Genomic DNA, 19,991 nt, shown 5'->3' on the forward strand with positions numbered 1-19,991 from the left:
AAAGTGAATCGGGAAAAGTTTAAAAAGGAAAAAAAAAAAAGCTAACCTCATTCTGCAGATTGCCTTTCTGCTCTTTGCTCCTCACCAGTAGTTTCTGTTGTTTGCCCATCTATTGAGGTTTTTAAAAAAAAAAAAAAATTATAAGTTTCACTTCTCTTTCTGGGCCCTTTCTGCAGGTGGAAAATATTATACTCCTTGGTAATTTTAAAATTATTAATGTGTTGGAAACGACAAAATGTAAGCGCTCCTCTTTTCTGAATGACTTGTTCCTCTTTAGTTTGTCAAAACTGAGTGGTTAACGCTAATTTTTTTGACACTTGTCAAAATTATTCATTACTTTGTTTTTTTGTCCTAGTGAGAGAGAAGAGAAAGAGCAACCATATAAATCATGTAAGTAAAAATTAAGCTAAAAAATAGAAGTATTTTGAAAGGGCAAAAGGAAATCCACAGGAGCAAGCATGTTTGTACTGTAGTATTAACTAGTAGAAACGATTTTATGGCAGTTCTTATAGCACAAGGAAAAAAAACAAAAAAAATTCTCACATAGTAGCCAACAAATTCATTTGAAAATAATTTTTAACCCTATCGCTAATAATTATCTGTGAATTGAATTTCATTAACACCTAGGAGTAAAATGTAGGTTGACCAGCTATCTCACAACATTTCCCTAGTTCAGATGAAAAATAATTGGTTTGTAATACGTGACTTAAGGCGAAAAGCATTTTGTGTTTATCGGCTAAGACCTCAGATAAAGTTTCTTCTTTTCAGCTGCGAGATGTATAGCCTGTTCTGTAACCTATTTGCTACATGTTCAACAGTTGTAAGGAGACCAGAGGTGTTGGCCTGTTTTGCCCCCTACCAGAGCCTCACAGAATCATCAGAGAAATGCCACCTGCATTAATCAAAAATCTGGTCAAGGTTTGTAGGTGGCCTGTAGGGTTTTTCAGAAATTGCCGGAACAATCAAAATTTTGAATTTCTAACGAGTTCATTCACCTAAATGCTCCGTGCCTTCTTGTTTCCCCATCTGTAAAGGGATAATAAAGCCTATCTTGAAAGGATGTTGAAGCTGAAATGAGAACGTTAATGTAAAAATGTGGAGTCATATATTGTGCTCTCCCAAGTATGTACTACACTGCTCTGCAGACAGTAAACAGTAAATACCATAATTGAAATGTATGGGAGAAAAGTGCTCAAGGTGTAAAATACATATTCCAGCACTACTTAAAATATAGCCCGTTCATAAGTGATCTCAAAAGCTAATTGTCTTTTCCATCTAAAACTGAATCATTTGTTTCATTCTAGCTTAATCTTCCTGGGCTAGTTAGCAAGATTTGACTTGGGCTATTTATTATAATAAAGAGTATGACAACTGAACTGAAGTATGCATGTAACAGAATGGCATTAGCCGTCTTTATTATTCGCACAAAACAGAGCTGTGGTGATGTGGGTTTTTTTTGTTCTGGTTTTATTAGTGTTTTTTGGCACCCAAGTGAAGTAGTAATTGACTGATTCCTTAAATCCAAACAAATAGTCTATCACTTTTCCTTCAACTGCGTATCTGTCATACCTACTGTTAACGACTAGTGTTAACCCATCACATCCCTAAGAGAAGTTCTTGAAGTGGAATAACTTACCTTTGGTTCAATGACTAAGGGAAAAGAAAATCCCTCTTTAAGCTAAATTTGTTTTTCTTTCTCCACCTCTCTTCTCCCTTTTCCCCAACCCATTTTCAGATTTCTCCAGGGCAGCTTACTAAAAAATATAGCTCGTGCTCTACCATTTTTATAGATGACAGTACGGTCAGCCAGCCCAATCTTAGAAGCACAATAAAATGGTAAGTACAGCTAGATTGCCACAAGGCAAGATGGGCAGCCTCAGACACTTCTGTCAACAGTGGCAGAGATAGAAAGAAAAAACCGTCCTCAATTTGTTGCTCTTTTGAATTGTGGCTGCTCCTGTATGATGATAATTGTATGTGTTAAGCACTTACTATGTGCCAAGCACTGTACTAAGGGCTGGGATGGATACAAGCAAATTGGGTTGGACGCAGTCCCTGTCCCGTATGGGGCTCACAATCTCAATCTCCATTTTACAGATGAGGTGACTAAGGCACAGAGAAGTGAAGTGACTTGCCCAAGGTCACACAGCAGACATATGGGAGAGCTAGGATTAGAGTCCATGGTGTTCTGACTCCCAGATGCAGTGCCCTTTCCAGCAAATCCCTAATTTCAGTCTAAACTTTAAAACGTGCAAATTGTCTGAAATTGGAGCAGACTTCCCTGATTCTGGAGAACAAATATTCTCCCTTAGTTTTGACCAGTGTAGGTTTTAACTCGAGTGGATTAAACACAAGAGTAGCCTCAGATCCCAAGTAAATTGCAAAGACTGCACACCGAGGGTTCTTGTTAAGCTTCTTTATCAACGAATGTGTCCAATCCAATACAGAATTTTGGAACAGTTCAAAATACAATTCAAAACGTTTATCCCCAAACCAATTTTTCCTTTGATCTGCTTTTTAATTTTAAACCCTTTTTGGCGTTTTGATGAAGATGCTAATGGTCTCAAGGAAAGGAAAACTACCCAATTATTGGGTATCCACTATTAATGTACAAAAATTATTAGTCCTTTTAGCCAAAGAGTTGGATTAATGTTACTTTATTTGCTTGCCTTGTTTAAAGAGGAAGATGTGTGCTCATGCTATAGGGATTTATCAGATATTAGTACAGTGCTTAGTACTTAGTGCAGTGCTCTGCACACAGTAAGCGCTCAATAAATACAATTGAATGAATGAATGAATGAATATTAGGTTATACTTGATCTTTGAGCTCTGCTTGGCCTCCCTGCATAGAAAGTGGTCTGTTCTGTCCCTGAAAGTGGCTTAATTACACGTAAAAACATTCAGGAAATTCTGCTGTATTTAAATGATTCTTGATTGATTAATCTTTTGTAGAAATCTTCCATGCAAGCACATTGTGGACAGGGAACATGTCTACCAACTCTGTACTGTGGTCCCCCAAGCTCTTAGTACAGTGCCCTGCACACAGTTGAACACTCAGTAAATACTGTTGATTAGGTACAGTGTCCCTCCACGGGCCTTGAAGTTTTATTTAGTGGTAGTTGTAGTACTGCTACTAGAGGAGCAGCATGGCATCGTGGATAGAGCATGGGCTTGGGAGTTAAAAGGCCATGGGTTCTAAACCCGGCATCGCCACTTGTCTGCTGTATGGCCTTAGGGTAGCCACTTCACTTCTCTGTGCCTGTTACCTCATCTGTAAAATGGGGATGAAGACTGTGAGCCCTATGCAGAACAGGGACTATATCCAAACCACTCTGCATGTATCCACCCCAGTGTGCAGTATAGTGCTTGGCTCATAGTAAGTGCTTAACAGATACCATAATTATTATTATTATTATTATTAGTAGTAGTGGTAGTAATAGTAATGGTATTTATTGAGCGCTCACTATCTGTGGGAAAGCACCCAGCGCTTAGAACAGTGCTTGGCACATGGTAAGCGCTTAACAAATACCACCATTATTAGCAGAAGGAAGTGACTTGTTTCGAACATTTCCAAGCACTACTATTGGAAATCAGAAAAGCTCTACTATTTGTAAAGTCTTTTGTTTCCTTCAGATGTGGGAGAGGGGAGCAAGATTAAATTTATGTTTTAGCCATTTGAATAAACTGCCGAGCTTTTGAATGGCTTGATTCCGTACTGGTCAGTGATAGAGCGTCACCCAGCGACAGTCCCCTGTGTTATACTCTGCAGATGGTGGTAGGGTTCCTTTCAGAAATAAGAAATAAGTTGTCAAAAGTATATTGTTCCACCTTCACCTAATATTGAACTCTTTGTTCAGTCCATTTTTTGCAGCCCTTAGTTTAACAGAAGGGATATCAGAAGCTGGTCAGTAGAGGGTTGTCATTTAGACATCACACTAGATACCCTTTAAAACGTTTTAGATATGCTAAAGACCCTGGTCTGATTTATTCATTTTTGCATCCATCCCAGCACTTAGCATAGTCTTTGCACATAATAAGTGTTTAATAAACACCATAACAGAGTACTTTCTCAGGTGCTGTGAACCAAGAAGCATTAATAAATATCACTGAGTCTTCTTTTCAGAGCAATTTTAGTTTATCTTCAGTGATTAGAAAACATGATGTTCCTCCGAAATGTTTTTTTCCTTCTACTTAACAAGTGGCCACATCTTACCAACTCCCACTAAAGCAGGGGTTCAGGAAAAAAAGCTAATTTAATTCCTCCTCCATGATGATGGAGCTGGGGTAGTTAGCAGATAATCAGGTTTGACACAATTCCTGTGCCACGTGGGGGCTCACAGTCTAAATAGGAGGGAGAATAGGTATTGGTAAATATTTATTGAGAACTTACTGTGTGTAGAGCGCTATATTAAGCACTTGGGCGAGTACACTATAATACACATTCCCTGTCCACAACGAACTTACAGTCTAGAAGGGGAGACAAACATGAAGATATATAGATATATATAAATTACAGATATGTAGATAAGTACTATGGGGTGGGGAGGGGAGATAAATAAAGGCAGAAAGTTAGAACAATGCAGAAGGGAGAGGAAGAAAAGGAAAAGAGGATTTAGTCAGGGAAGGCCTGTTGGAAGAGATGTGCAGTCAATAAGGCTTTGAAGTGGGGGAGAATAATTGTCAGATATGAGGAGGGAGGACATTCCAAGACATAGGCATGACATGGGCAAGAGTAGCAAAATGAGGTAGGATGGGGCAAGGTGATTGCTTTAAAGCCATTGGTAGGGAGTTTTTGTTTGATGTGGAGGTGGATGGGCAACCACTAAAGGTTCATGAGCAGTGGGGAAGCGGACTGAGTGTTTTTGTAGAAAAGTGACCCGGGCAACAGAGTGAAGTCTGGACTGGAGTGGGGAGAAACAGGAGGCAGGGAAGTCAGCAAGGAGGCTGCTGCAGTGATTAATGCCGGATAAGAGAAGTGCTTGGATTACACTTCTGTTGAACCGAAGGGATTTAGTGATAGAGTGAATATGTAGGTTGAACAAGAGAGAAGTCAAGGATAATGTCAAGGTTATGGGCTTGTGAGACAGGAAGGATTGTGGTGCTGTCTTCAGTGATTGGAAAGTCAGGGGAAGGACAGGATTAGGATGGGAAGATAAGGAGTTCTGTTTTAGACATACAAAGTTTGAGGTAACAGGAGGACATCCATATCTTGAAGGCTAGAAGAAATGTGAGGAGAGAGAGAGAGAGAGAGATCGATCGATCAGGGCTGGAGATGTAGACTTGGGTATCTGCATAGAAGTGGTAGCTGAAGCCATGTGAGAAAAATGAGTTCTCCAAGGGAGTGGGTGTAGATGGAAAATTGAAGGGAACCCAGAACTGAACCCTGAGGGACACACATAGTTTGGGAGTGGGAGGTAGAGGAGGAGCCCATGAAAGAAACTGAGAATGAGCTGTCAGAGAGATAGAAGGAGAACCAAGAGAGGACAGTGTCAGTGAAGCCGAGGTTGGATAATGTTTCCAGGAGAAGGGCATGGTTGACAGTGTCAAAGGCAGCCGACAGGTCGAGGTGAATTAGGATGGAGAAGAGGATGTTGGATTTGGCAAGAAAGAGATCATTTGTGACCTTTAAGAGGGCGGTTTCTGTGGAGTGAGGAGGATGGAAACCAGATTGGAGGTGGTCAAGGAGAGAATTGGAGGAGAGGAACTGGAGACAGCAGGTGTAGACAACTCGCTCAAGGGGTTTGGAGAGGAATAGTAGGAAGGAGATGGGGCGATAACTGGAGGGAGCCGTGGGGCAAGGGAAAGGGTTTTTAGGATAGGCGAGACATGGGGATGTTTGAAAGCAGTGGGAAAGAAGCCATTGGAGAGTGAAAAGTTGATGATAGGTAGAGAAGAAGGAGGGGGGAAAGTGTTTTGATAAGATTCAGAGGGATGGGGTTGGAAGTGCAGGTGGAGGGGGATGGATTTTGAGAGAAGGCAGGAGATCTCCTCTTGAGATACTACTGGGAAAGTTGCAAGAATTGATGAAGGGGAAAGAGGAGGGAGGAACTGGGGTGCAGAAGGGGAGATTTTAGTCCAATCGCACCGGATAATTTCAATTTTATCAGTAAAGTAGGGGGCCAGGTCATCACAGGCAAGATATCAGGGAGGTGGAAGGATAAGAGGGATTGAGAAGGGGGTTAAACATCTGGAAAAACTGGTGAGGGTAAAGGGCATTGGTTTCAATAAGGATGGAGAAATAGTTTTGCTGGGCAGAGTAAAGGCAGTAAGGATAAACTTGAAGTGGACAAGGTCGACCTGATATCTAGATTTCTGCCAGCAACACTCTGCAGCTCGTGCTCAAAAGTGAAGGAAGCAGACTAGAGGTGATACAGGGCTGTGGATTAGTGGTATGACATCATCGGAAGGATAGGGGAGTAAGTGAGTTGAGTTTGGTAGAGAGGGTGGTGTTGAGAGCATCAATTTGGTTATCAAGGGAAGGTAATTTGGGGTATGGAGGCTAAATGAGGCAGCATGGCTCAGTGGAAAGAGCACGGGCTTTGGAGTCAGAGGTCATGGGTTCAAATCCCAGCTCCGCCAATTGTCAGCTGTATGACTTTGGGCAAGTCACTTAACTTCTCTGTGCCTCTGTTACCTCATCTGTAAAATGGGGATCAAGGCTGTGAGCCCCATGTGAGACAACCTGATCACCTTGTAACTGCCCCAACACTTAGAAAAGTGCTTTGCACATCGTAAGCGCTTAATAAATGCCGTTATTTTTTTTTAATGGGACATGATGAGTTGATAAAATTGGATGAGGACAAAACAGCACGGATTTGTGGGGTGCAGGTGTGTGGGAGAGAAGGCAAGTGAGGCGGTTGTGATCAGATAGAGGGATTTCAGAGTTGGTGAGGGCAGAAATTGTTCAGTGGCTAGAGGTGATGAGATAGAGTGTGTGTCCAAGTTTGCAAGTGGACGAACTGGGGTGGAACAGGAGGTTAGTAGAATTGAGGAGTGATAGAAAGCAGGCAGCAGAAGTGTCGTCAGGAACATCTATGTGGATATTAAAACCCCCAAGGATCATTATAGGTCTGGAGAAAGAGGGAAGGAATGTGAGAGAGTGGTCAAAATAGTTCAAAAAGCTGGAGGTGGGGTGGGTGGGGGCAGTAGATTACTACTAGAATCTGGAGTGGGTGGTAGGAGGCAGATAATATGGGCTTTGAAGCAAGGGAAAGAAAGGGATGAGGGAGGTGGAGTGAAATAGATGAACTAACATTGGGTTTGCCTTATTCATTCATTCATTCATTGTATTTATTGAGCGCTTACTGTGTGCAGAGCACTGTACTAGGTGCTTGGAAAGTACAATTCAGCAATAAGGAGAGCCAATCCCCGCTCACACTGGGTTTACAGTCTAGAAGGGGGGAGACAGACCTCAAAACAAGTAAACAGGCATCATTATAAATAGAATTATAGATATGTGAACATCAAAACAAGTAAACAGACCCTGCCCACCTGGAGTTTACAGTCTGCCAGGAGTGACAGATAAATTATGGATATGTCCGTAAGTGCTGCAGGGCTGAGGGTGGGGTAGATAAAGATGCAAGTGTGGTGCTGAAGGGAGAGAGAGTTTGGGAAATGAAGGCTTCGTGGAGGTCAAGTGGGAAAGGAATGGTGGGGAGGAATAGGCCAGCTGCTCTCAATGCATGTCCCTCCCGCCATATTGGCTAAAAGAGCCGCTCCTTTGGCATGGCTCTGCACCGTTCCCACCCACACATAGGTTTCCCGAAGGAGGAAGGACCACCTTAGAGGCCAACGGAGCAGCAGAAATCACCGCCCACGTCAGAGGCCCTCAGGCTGCCGCCAGCTCCAGCAACTGCTCCCGTTCGGGTCGGCCTTGGGGTTCCCACCTGCTGCCTAAGCAGAGTGGCAGTGCCAACCCTGCCCTGCTAGCTCTCCCTGCTGCTAAAAACCTTCTCGAAAGCCAAAATCACGGTGTGCGTGTGATGTTATCCTAAATTAATTTGGTCAGATTTAAACCAGCTTATGCAATAATACTTCCAAGTCCTAGTGGGCAGGGATTGTGTTGTACTCCCCCCAACGCTTAGTACAGTGCTCTGTGCACAGTATGTGCTCAGTAAATACCACTGATTGATAGATGTCAGTTAATAAAACACTCTTTTAAAATTCATTGTGAAAAGTTAACCATCCGCACTTCACAGTAATATTACTAATTTTATTGGAGTCTGAAGCATGTATTTCAAGCGCTTAGTACAGTGCCCCGCACACAGTAAGCGCTCAATAAATACGATTGAATGAATATGTGATCCCACCAGCCTCTGCACTGTAGGCGTACCTCCAGACAAATAGATGTTTTCTGTATCAATCACCCCCAAATAATTTGGATTCATTAAGCAAATGTTTTTACTTGCTATGTAGTTATACAGGGAGGTATGAAAAGGATAGCTATTTTCAGGCTCTACTGTGGAATCTTCAGACAAAAATAGATTTACTAAAGGACGTGGACTAAAACAGAAAGAAGAAATTAAGTTGCAAAGGGAAATGTTAAAAATCTAATGAATAATTGAGCTGTTAATTGATAGTAAAATATCATTTGTCTCGGAAAATAGAAGCCGATTATCTCTAAAGTACTCCTGAAAATTTTATCGTACTGAAATCCATAAAGGAGGAAAAAGCTTTAGTTAATAAAGATAATGAAATGTATTGTAAGATATGAAATAATATGTTTTTCCCTCCACAGTGTGACATTAGCAATATACTACCACATAAAGAACAGGTGAGCACTTTTAAAGCTATAGTTGTTCCAACTTTCTAGTACATTGCATGTGTTCGGTTTTAGACCAGTGTTTGAGGAAAGCACAAAAGTTAGTTGTCCAGTGAGGGTTGAAATTTCTACAGAGTCATCTTGTTGCAGAATTGAGAAATGTCTCGTTCCTTTGCTTTTGGTGGTAGAGTCCTATATAGAAAGTTAACAGTGAGGTTCTTTTACAGTAAGCCAGTATCTTGACTTTTCTATGACTTGCTTTTGTACCTGCCAGGAATATGCATATTCATAATAAAAGCAGTGCTCTAAATTTACCACAAAAGTCTCATAATGTAGTATTTCAACACTAGCTTTGAGGTTAGGGAAGTTAGCTGTTGTTCATGAACATTATAAGTTAAAAGAAAAATTTCAAGGAGCCCATTATTTTGGAGCCCTAGATTGGTAAACCTTTGAATGTCAAGTTTCCGCTTTTAAAAACGAATTGCTTTCTGTCCTGGAAAGCTATTTGATTTTTCCTGAATTGTGTTGAGACAGGAGGATCAGATGTAACTGGAACACAGTGGACAGAACACTCCTTGATCACTCACTAGCGGCATTCCATCAACCATAGTCTCTTTGCTGTAAAAGTTCATTTTAATCGTCAACCACTACAGTATCACTAAACCAGCCAGTAGCAACATAGCTGTGTAAACCCACATTTGGCTATTCCGTATCAAGGTGCACGTAAAAATTTTTGGTAGAGTTTGAAAGTTCAGTGGCTTTCCAGGAAGAGTACTTGTGTATAAATATTGTTGGTTGAGAACATGGGTAGGTGAAGTCATTGCTTCCTCTTGAAAAGGGCTAAATGCTCAGGATGAGGCAGCCAATCTCTTGGTAAGTCTGCTTTACTCTGAATAGAAATGTTGTCTCCCCCAAACCACAAGAACTGTAGTGCCAGAGCCAAAAAAAAATTAATTTTGAAGATCTGTCTATATTATCCCTATTAAAAGTTGACCTTTTTTTGCAAATATTTTATTCAGGTGGTAAGTATCTGAAATTAGTAAAACTTTATACTCTTGTTTTATAGAGATTCAGATAGATCCTTGGATATCTTTGATGAGAGATCACATCCACTAACAGTAAGTGTCTTTTTTTCTTGAGATGATTTTTTTGTCTGTGTGTATGTGTGTATAATCTTCTTTCGTGCCTCCTGAGTTTACCTAAATTCAATAGAAAGGAAACCGCTTTAGCAAAGTGAAGTTCTCTCCCTCCAAATCTGGCTTCTCAGTAATGAACCTGCTAAGAGATGCCTAGTTAATAAATATCAGAAGATGAGGTGTGTGAAAGGAAGAATTGAGGATGGAGCTTCAGGGAACCAAGAACCAAAGCTAAATACTTAATGCCCCAAATAAAAAATGCCAGTACAGCATTAATCATGTTTTTAAAAGGGGTCGTACAGTTGATTCTGATACTTAGGGCAGTAGAATAAAGTCTTATTAAGGGTGAGAAGCAGCATGGCCTAGGGGAAAGAGCACAGGCCTAGGAGTCAGAAGGACCTGGATTCTAATCCCAGCTCTGCCACGTGTCTGCTGTGGAACCTTGGGCAAGTCACTTCACTTCTCTGTGCCTCAGTTCCCTCATCCGTAAAGTGAGGATTGAGACTATTAGCCCCATGTGGAAGAAGGACTGTCTCTGACCCAATTTGCTTGTATAATAATAATAATAATAATAATGTTGGTGTTTATTAAGCGTTTACTATGGGCCAAGCACTGTTCTAAGCGCTGGGAAGGGATACAAGGTAATCAGGGTTGTCCCTTGTGGGGCTCACAGTCTTCATCTGCATTTTCCAGATGAAGGAACTGAGGCCCAGAGAAGTCAAGTGACTTGCCCAAAGTCACACAGCTAACAATTGGAGCCGGGATTAGAACCCACGACCTCTGACTCCCAAGCCTGGGCTCTTTCCACCGAGCCACGCTGCTTCTCTACCCCAGTATCCACCCCAGTGCTTAGTACAGTGCCTGGCACAGAGTAAGCACTTAACAAATACCACTGCTATTATGATTGATTGCCCAGTTCTACAGATAATCAAGGAAACCTGCAAATGAGGCTTCATTTCAGGTGTTTAGATTTCAAATAAAAATATATAAACGATCTGTGGCTCAGTGGAAAGAGCATGGGCTTTGGAGTCAGTGGTCATGGGTTCAAATCCCTGCTCCTCCAATTGTCAGCTGTGTGACTTTGGGCAAGTCACTTAACTTCTCTGTGTCTCAGTTACCTCATCTGTAAAATGGGGACAACCTGATCACCTTGTAACCTCCCCAGTGCTTAGAACAGTGCTTTGTACATAATAAACACTTAATAAATGCCATTATTATTATTATTATCATTATTATTAAATGCATGACTTTTTTAAAAAAAAGGACATCCCAATAGGAAAGCAGCCTGGCCTAGTGGATAATAGAAAACGGGCCTGGGAATCAGAAGGACCTGGGTTAAAATCCTGACTCTGCTCTGCTGCTCTGGTGGGCAAGTCACTTCTCTTCTCTGTGCCTCAGTTAGTTACCTCATCTGTAAAATGGGATTAAGATTGTGAGCCCCATGTGGGACATGAACTGTGTCCAATCTGGTTTAGAACAGGGCTCGACACATAGTGGGCATTTAACAAATGCCATCATTGTTAATAGAAAATTGTATCTTTTTTATGGTATTGGTTTAGTGTTTACAGTGTGCCAGGCACTGATGAACTGAGTGCGGGATAGATATAAGGTAATCGGGTTCGACACGGTCCCTGGCCCACGTGGGGCTCACAATCTATGGATCAGTGAAATATCACTGAGTATACATTGCTATGAAGTAGTTCAGAACAATGAGCAGTTTGTTTAAAGTAATGTGGCTGACTCAGGATGAAACTTAAACGCGAAGAATTTGCCTATTTTCCCTACCTGCCATTTCATGCAAGGGAATAATTAATCCATCCTTGAATTCAAGATGTATCTAAGGTAAATATAATAAATAGATAATGGACATCAAAACTATTTGAGACATCTTTTCTAGTGGATATTTATCTTTGATTAGACTGGAAAAAAACTGGTTTCGCGAGTATCATCAGAGGCTTATGGATACGGTTTAGATTTCTGGAATACTTCCCAATCCAAAATATAAGTAGAGGTGAAATTAATCATAGCATTAAGGAAAAAGAGGGAGGTAGTTGATTGTTCTTCAGAGACAGTGATAAAGGGAAGCGCCCATTTATTATAGTGCATTAATAGGATTTACCTAGCACCCTATTAAGTGCTTCTGATAGAGCACTACAAAGAGAAAGTATCCTCCCAGCCTACAAGAAGCTTTCACTTTTGCAGGGAAGGCTGGCATAAAAATATTGACAGAATGTAATCAAAATAAACAGTCAAGGGTTCAGTGGCATACACTTAAGTACCCCAGTGCTGATGGTGGCAATGGTATCAAAGGCAGCTGAAAGGCCGAGGAGGATTAGGATGGAATAGAGTCTGTTGGATTTGGCAAGAAGGAGATGATTGGTGACCTTTGATAGGGCAGTTTTTGTGGAGTGAAGAGGGAAAAAACCTGATTGATTGGTCAAGGAGAGAATTGAAGGAGAGGAAGTGGAGGCAATGGTTATGGACAACTCTTTCGAGGAGTTTGGAAAAGAATGGTATGAGGAAAACAGGATCATAGTTGGAAGGAGCTGTGGGGTCAAGGGAGGGTTTTTGTTTGGTTTGGTTTGTTTTTTTAGGATGGGGAGACATGAGCATGTGTGAAGGCAGTAGGGAAGAAGCCAGTGGAGAGTGAACAGTTGAAGAGGGAGGTCAGGGAGGGGGCAAACATTCTGATAAAATGCAAAGGGATGGGATATGAGGTGCAGGAGGGGGTGAATTTTGAAAGGAGGCAAGAGATCTCTGGAGATACTGCTGGGAAAGATGGGAGAGTTGAAGAGGGGGCAAGAAGAGGGAGGGACTGGAGAGGAGCAGGGGAGATTTGAGGGAGATCATTCATGCCTGATGGTTTCAATTTTCTCAATAAAGACCATGGCCAAGTCATTAGGGGCAAATGATGGAGGGGGTGGAGGTATGGGGGTTTGAGGAGGAAATTAAATGTCTGAAACAACGGGTGAAGACAGTGGGCACGGGAATCGAAAAGGAGGAAGAAATAATGTTGCCAGGGAGAGGAGAGGGCACAGTTCAAAGCAGACAAAGATGAACTTGAAGTGGGTGAGGTCAGCCAGATATCTGGATTTCCGCCAGCAATGCTCTGATGTTTGTGCACCAGGGAAGGTGAAATCGTCCAGTGTCAAAGGCGTCAGAAGCCAGACTGAAGGTTAGGACGGAATATATCTCTTTGGAGTCGACTAGAAGGAGTTCATTGGTGACCTTAAAATGCAGTTTTGGTGGAGTGAAGGGGTTGAAAATCTGATTATAGTAAGTCTAAAATCAATCAGTGGTATTTATTGAGCACACATGTGTAAAGGGCACTGTAATAAGTCCTTGAGAGAGTGCAATACAACTGTATTAGTAGGCATATACCCTGCCCACAGCAAGTTTACAGTCGGGGAGACTGGCATTAATGTAAATAATTTATAGATATATACACGTAGTATATATGCACATATGCCATTTATAAATATATGACTTGGGGTTGAGGTTGGGGTGAGTACCAGATGCCTAAAGGGTTCTGATCCAAGAGCATAGGTGACACGGAGGAAAAGCAGGGAAACAGAGGTCTCTTTGGAAAAGATCTCTTGGAGGAGATGTGACCTTCCTAAGGCTTTGAAGGCAGGGAAAGTGGTGATCTAGCAAACATGAAGAGGGGGAGAATTCCAGGCTAGAGGGAGGATGTGGAATAGGGGTTGACAGTGTGGTAGAAGAAAACTTAGGGAGAGAATTTAAGCTTATTATGGGCAGCGAATTTGTCTGCCAATTCTGTTGTACTGTACTCTCTACATGTAGTAAGCCCTCAAAAAATACCATTTATTGTACTCTCCCAAGTGCTTAGTACAGAACTCCATGCACAGTAAGCACTCAGTCAATACCCCTGATTGAGAGGAAGTAAAGACAGTAGTGTCCAAAACCAGTTTCAGAAGTATGAGTAGGAATTGGAGCAGGGAGATGGTGCAGTAATGGGAGAGGACTTTGTGATCAGGCATTTTTTTTTAAGAATGAGGGAGAGTAGAGTATGTTTAAAAGCAATAAGGGAAGAAACAATCATGAGAGGAGTAGAATGAGAGCAGGGAGGTGAGAAGGAATTGGATCAGGAGTATGCAGGGGGGATTTAGTGAGCAGCGGAGGACTTCGTCTTGAGAAACAGCTGGGAAGCAGCAGAGGATGAAGCAGCAGTAGAAAGGTTAGAGAATGATGGGGAGACATGAGGAAACTTGGGGAATTTTATCTGATGTTTTCAATTTTATCACCAAAGTAGCTGGAGCCATAGGTAGGATTTGGTCACTTTGATACGTATATATATACTATTTTCCTTATCCGTAACTGATTTTAAATGCCTGTCTCTCCCTCTAGACTGTGAGCGGGGATTGTATCTACCAATATGATTGTATTGCCCTTTCCCAAGCACTTAGTACAGTGCTCTGCACACAAGTAAGCGCTCAGTAAATACCGTTGATTGAAAGTGAAGCAGATCAGCAAATGAGAGCCAAGTCTTGGTGAGAAGAAAGGAAGATGTCCAGGATGAAATGGATTCAGTCCACGATCAAGAGGGGGGTTCCACAAACCCCAGTGGACTTTAGTCATGGTAGGGCAGGGAAGGAAAGTAACAACCGTGGATAGGGAGGCAGAGGGTTGGGAATGAGCTGCTGAGGGCATTTGGAAGCAAGGGAAGCTTCGTGGGTGGTGGGAGAGGTTGACTGGGGTGGGGAGAGAGAGAGGGGGACCCATGCAAGGTCCAGGCATGGGATTCAGGCTGATATTAATCCATGATATTTATTGAGCGCTTAATGTGTACAGAGTAAGCGCTTGGGAGTGTACAAGAGATTTAGCAGACATGCTCCCTGCCCATAACAAACCTGTAGTCTAGAGGGGGAGACAGGCATTAATATAAATAATTTACAGTATATAATTTAAAGATATGTACATATGGGGGTCAGCTGCTGCAGCCTCAACATCTTAAAAGCCCTGAGAGCTAGCTCTTAAATACTCCAGCTCCTTTCTGGGAGGGGTGAGACGGGGTGGGGCAGGAACTATAATAATATAATTAATAATTATGGTGTTTAAGTGCTTACTTTGTGCCAGGCACTGTTCTCAGCACTGGGGTGAATACAGTCGAAGCGCATTGGACACAGTCCCTGTCCCACATGGAGCTCACATTCTCAATCCCCATTTTCCTGATGAGGTAACTGAAGCCCAGTGAAGTGACTTGCCCAAGGTCACACAGCAGACAAATGGGGGATCCGGGATTAGAACCCATCACCTCCTGACTCCTAGGCCAGTGCTCCTCACACAGTAAGCGCTCAATAAATGATTGAATGAATGAATGAATGCTCTAGCCACTACCCTATGCTGTGGATTTCAAGCAGCAAGTTGGCCACTCTAGGCATGCGGACCAGATGTCCGCTGGTACTGGCTGTCTGGTGTAGGAGTCCACGGGCCTAAGAATCATTGAGTTAGGTTCTTTTCACAAAATCTGCTTGAACGAGTCTAATCTAGTCTTGAGGGTAGGGAAAGTGTCTACCAACTCTGTTGTGTTATACTCTCCCAACTGCATAGTACAGTGCTCTGCACACAGTAAGTGCTCAGTAAATACCCTTGATTGATTGATTGAGTCCCCTTGAAGGGTACATAAGGGCTGTTGGATTGACCTGCCGTTGTTCCTGCCCACAGTCCCCTCCATCCCTCCTTCCATTGGTTCCTTCCTGTTCAAGAGAGCATCAAGGTCCAGGGGCACCCAAGGAGGGGGTGAGGATGCCGCAGTCCACAGGCTGCCAGGTGGTTCAGTCGGAGCGGCCTGGCTCCGGCCCCACTTGGCGGAGGCCCTGGGTAGACTGCCAGTTGCGTACTCCCCTGCCCACAGGGACAGACAGACGGACAGTGCCGGTTGTGGGGCCGTGTGCCGGAGAGGCTCCCAGCGTCGCGGGCCATCCCCCTCAGCCTGAGACTCTCGGGGAGGGTTTGAAATGCCCCCTTCCAGCAACCTGCCGCGGCTCAAAAACAACATTGGAGTCCAGAATGGCAGGTCACAGACCCCCGCGGTAGTACAGGCCACAGGATTTCCGGGTCAAGCACCGGAGTGGGTCCCGTGTCATCAGAACATTCGAAGGCCTTATGCCATACGGGCCTCACGGTCTAAGAGGTCAGAAGAGCCGGGCATTCGTGTGGCCTTGTGGAAAGGACATGGGCCGGAGAATCGGAGGACCTAATCAGTCAGTGGTATCTATCGAGCACTTACTGTGTGCCAAGCACTGTGCTAAGGGCCTAGGAGAGTACAGCGCATCAGAGTTGGTAGACACATTCCCTGCCCACAACAAGGTTATACACTCAAGGGACCTGGGTTCTAATCCCAGCTCTGACACTTGCCTGCTGTGTGACCTTTAACTTCTCTGGACCTGTTTCCTCATCTGTAAAAGTGGGTATTCAGCACTCGTGCACCCTTCCCCATTAGACAGTGAGCCCTACGTGGAACAGGGACTGTGTCCAACCAGATTATCTCGTAATAATCAGGGCCCATAAGAAGCACATATCAAGTACCTCAAAAATCAAAAGATATCCTCCCAACAGGACTGCACCTGGATTTCTCAGCTCCCACCTATCCTCTCCTTTCCCACTCAGTGAGTATTTTTGAGGGAAGTTTCGATCTAGAAAAGTGTACCAGGAGCACAGTGAAATGTGTGGCCAATAAGCCTCGGGTTTCTATGTGTTTCAGCTTCACCTGGACTGAAGCTGTTGCAACATGAATTACAAAGGCTTTATCTGGCTAAGTGGTCCTGCTGACAATTTAATAGCTGAAAACTGCTTTATCATCCCATATATCTTACTGTTGTTTTCCAGGGATGAAAAATGGTTACAGATTGAAGATTTGATGAGAAATGCCAGCTTCAGTCCTGTCGGCCTGAGTTTTACATTGTAGATATTAGCGTAATTGCTTTTGCATTTTCTTTCTTGGGGATTACCGGTTTTTCCTTCAGTTCAGACATAATAAACAGTATCTGGTAAAGATTAGAGTAGAGGGGATAAGACCTGCCAATGGGTGCCCTCAAAAACATCAAGTCTGCAGTTTCTTGTGTGTAAAAAAATAAAACAAAACAAACAAAAAAAAAACCTAGTCAAGGTAAGCAGGCTGGCTGGCTGCCTGCCTTAATGCTGGCTTGGCTTTATGCAGGCTCCAGCAACAATCATGGTAATGGTATTTATTGAGCGCCCCGCTGGGTACAATCATTCTACTAAGCACTTGGAGAGAGTACAACAGCAGCACAAATAGGATCATTAGAATAAATTGCTGATTGTACACTTGAATATACATGTAGTCAAAAATTCTAGGGGAAGGTTTGTCAGTCCTGGTTGATTCAGGGTGTTGGCAGTTAGTTGGGCAATGCCTTGTGGAGATGGTGGGACCTTAGGACTGTGACAGTGGGGAGAGCTGTGGGCTGTTGCATTAGGGCTAAGGTGGGCCCGGGGGGGGCGGGGGAATGGCACAAGCCAAGGGCTAGAGGTGGGAGAGTTGAGAGCGAGATGCAGCTAGAAGGTTATCCGGTGGTGGTGAAGAGAGCGAGCTGCTGAATAGCCGGGAGAAGACAGCAGGGATTTAAGGGCTAAAGCCTCCAAACCCATCCCAAGGAGTTCTGCCTCTGCTGCGGCCAGGGAGAGGTAGAGCGGAGCTGGGACATTAGTAATATCTGGAAAAAGTGATCTGTAGTAGCGAGGGGAGAGGCTGGAGACAGGGAGACCAAAGAAAAGGCTGATAGAATGTGTGTTTGGTACTTGCTAAGTGCTTACTGTGTGTCAAACACTGTTCTAAGGACTGGGGTGGGTATAAGTCAAATAGATCAGGCACAGTCCCTGTCCCACATGGGGCTCACAGTCTTAAGCAGGAGGAAGAACAGGTTTTTTTTATGGTTTTTGTTAAGCACTTACTATGTGGCAAGCACTGTTCTAAGCACTGGTATTGAATCCCCATTTTACAGGTGAGGAAACTGAGGCACAGAAGGGAAGTGACTTGCCCAAGCTCTCTCACAGCAGTTGGCAGAGCCGGGATTAGAACCCAGCTCCCCTGACTCCTAGTTCCATGCTCTTTCCACTAGGCTACGCGGCTTCCCTTTGGTTAATTCGCAATCTGACAAGAGCTTGGATCAAGGTGGAGGCGGTCTGAACGGATGTGGGAAATGCTGGGTAATAGGATCTGGCAGAATTCAGCAGTAAGTTGAATGTAAGCGCTTAGTACAGTGGTCTGCACGCAGTAAGTGCTCAATAAATGCGATTGAATGAAAGTGAGTGATAGCAAGACTGTGCTAAAACTGAAACCGCCTGCAGAGCTCGGGAGAGGTGGTGTCCCGTCCCGCCTTCAGCAGGTCAGTAAATGGGGACGGTGACTCCTGGGCGGGGGCCAGCCCTCATCCCACCCAGAGATTGGGTCTGCAAGGAATTAGGGTGGCTTTGGACCCATTTTGGATATCGAGGAAGCCTTGCCGTCTCTGGAAATGGGACCCAAGTGTTCCCACGGTCATCTGTGCGACGTGGGAGTGCAGAGCTGGGGGCTTGCTTAAGTTTGTCTCTCACCTAATGAGTGAGCTGGAAATGGCCCAGGATATGTCTGGGTCCCGAAAGAGCGAAGGGGTGGGATTTGCGAGAGCTGAGGGAGATAAAATGTAGCAGACAGGGAAAGAGGCACAGCCAGAGTGCAGAAGCGAAGAACAGAGATGCGTGATGGGCAAAAAGAAGGAAGAGGTGGTCAATCAATCAATCAATCAATCAATCGTATTTATTGAGCACTTACTGTGTGCACAGCACTGTACTAAGTGCTTGGGAAGTACAAATAAAACATTGGTTGAGAAAGTAGGAAGGGATTGAGGAGACTACCAGAAGAGATATCTACCTTATTATAGGGCTAAAGAAGAGAGAGTTTTCTGTGAATGATGATATAAACAAAGTGCGGAGCTGTTCTGGGTGTTTTTATTTTGTGATGAGAGATCATCATCCAAAGCATTTATTATTATGTGCAGAACATTGTGCCTGGGAACATAGAACAGAAATAACACCCTGTCTCCAAAGCCTGCAGCCTTGGTATTATCCTTTTTTATTTTCTGTTTTAAGGCTTTTTTTTGTTATTATTGTTGTATGTAAATGCTTACTATGGGTCAAGAACTGTTCTAAGTGCTGGATTTAAGCACTTATTACATATCAAGCACTGTTCTAAGTGGTGGAATAGATACCAATCAGTCAGGTCAGACAGTCCCTGTCCCACATGGGGCTCACAGTCTAAGTAGGAGAGAGAACAGGAATTGAATCCCCATTTCACAGTTGAGGAGACTGAGGCACAGTGAAGCTGTGACTTGCCCAGGGTCACAGCAGGCAAGTGGCAGTACTGGGTTTAGAACCCAGATCCCCTGACTCACATGCCCATGCTGCGTTCTGGCTTTTTCGTTTTGTTTTTTTGTTCAGGGTGATGTTTTTTTAGATGGTGTTTAAACGCTCACTATGTGCGAGGCACTGTACAAAGCATTGGGGTAGATGCAAGCTAATCAGGTTGGACACAGTCCATGTCCCACAAGGGGCTCACAGTCTTTATCTCCATTTTACAGATGGGATAGCTGAGGCTAGAGAAGTTAAGTGACTTGCCCAAAAGTGACACGGCAAGCCAGTAGTGGAGCTGGGATTAGAACCCAGGTCCTTCAGACTCCCGGGCCTTTGCTCTTAAGCCTTGTTGCTTCTCCTTGACTGCTTGATCCTCTAGACTGTGAGCTTGTTGTGGGCAGGGAATGTGTCCGATGTTATCTTGTACTCTCCCAAGCGCTTAGTACAGTGCTTTGCACATAGTAAATGCTCAATAAATACAATTATTAATAATGATAATAATAATCATCTCTTCTAACTTTCACTTTGATGCTAAAACCTGGCTGCTTTTCTTCCCCAACATCTGATTCACCCCTTTACTCATCATATGCCAGGTAGGCTACCGTATCAGCCTCCTCATCGATCACCCTGCTTCCAGTGACTCTCCTCTCCGGTCCATACCTTTTTGATGCGGGGAGGAACGGGGAGCCATTGAAGACTTTTCCGAGGGCAGCAGCACCATGTTT

The 19,991-nt window shown here is 43.6% G+C and overlaps 1 protein-coding gene across 1 annotated transcript in view; it reads left to right on the forward strand.

The window, feature by feature from the left end:
- CCNYL1 (cyclin Y like 1) overlaps window positions 1-19,991 on the forward strand; it is a 75,340-nt gene that overhangs the window by 43,751 nt on the left and 11,598 nt on the right. Inside the window, exons 3-6 of the mRNA XM_038766759.1 lie at window positions 356-390; window positions 1,736-1,836; window positions 8,738-8,773; window positions 9,828-9,879. Of these exons, the coding sequence (XP_038622687.1) occupies window positions 356-390; window positions 1,736-1,836; window positions 8,738-8,773; window positions 9,828-9,879 (224 nt within the window). The remainder of the gene's footprint in view (window positions 1-355; window positions 391-1,735; window positions 1,837-8,737; window positions 8,774-9,827; window positions 9,880-19,991) is intronic.

This window comes from Tachyglossus aculeatus, chromosome 25 (assembly GCF_015852505.1).
Source record: "Tachyglossus aculeatus isolate mTacAcu1 chromosome 25, mTacAcu1.pri, whole genome shotgun sequence".
Lineage (NCBI taxonomy): Eukaryota > Metazoa > Chordata > Mammalia > Monotremata > Tachyglossidae > Tachyglossus > Tachyglossus aculeatus.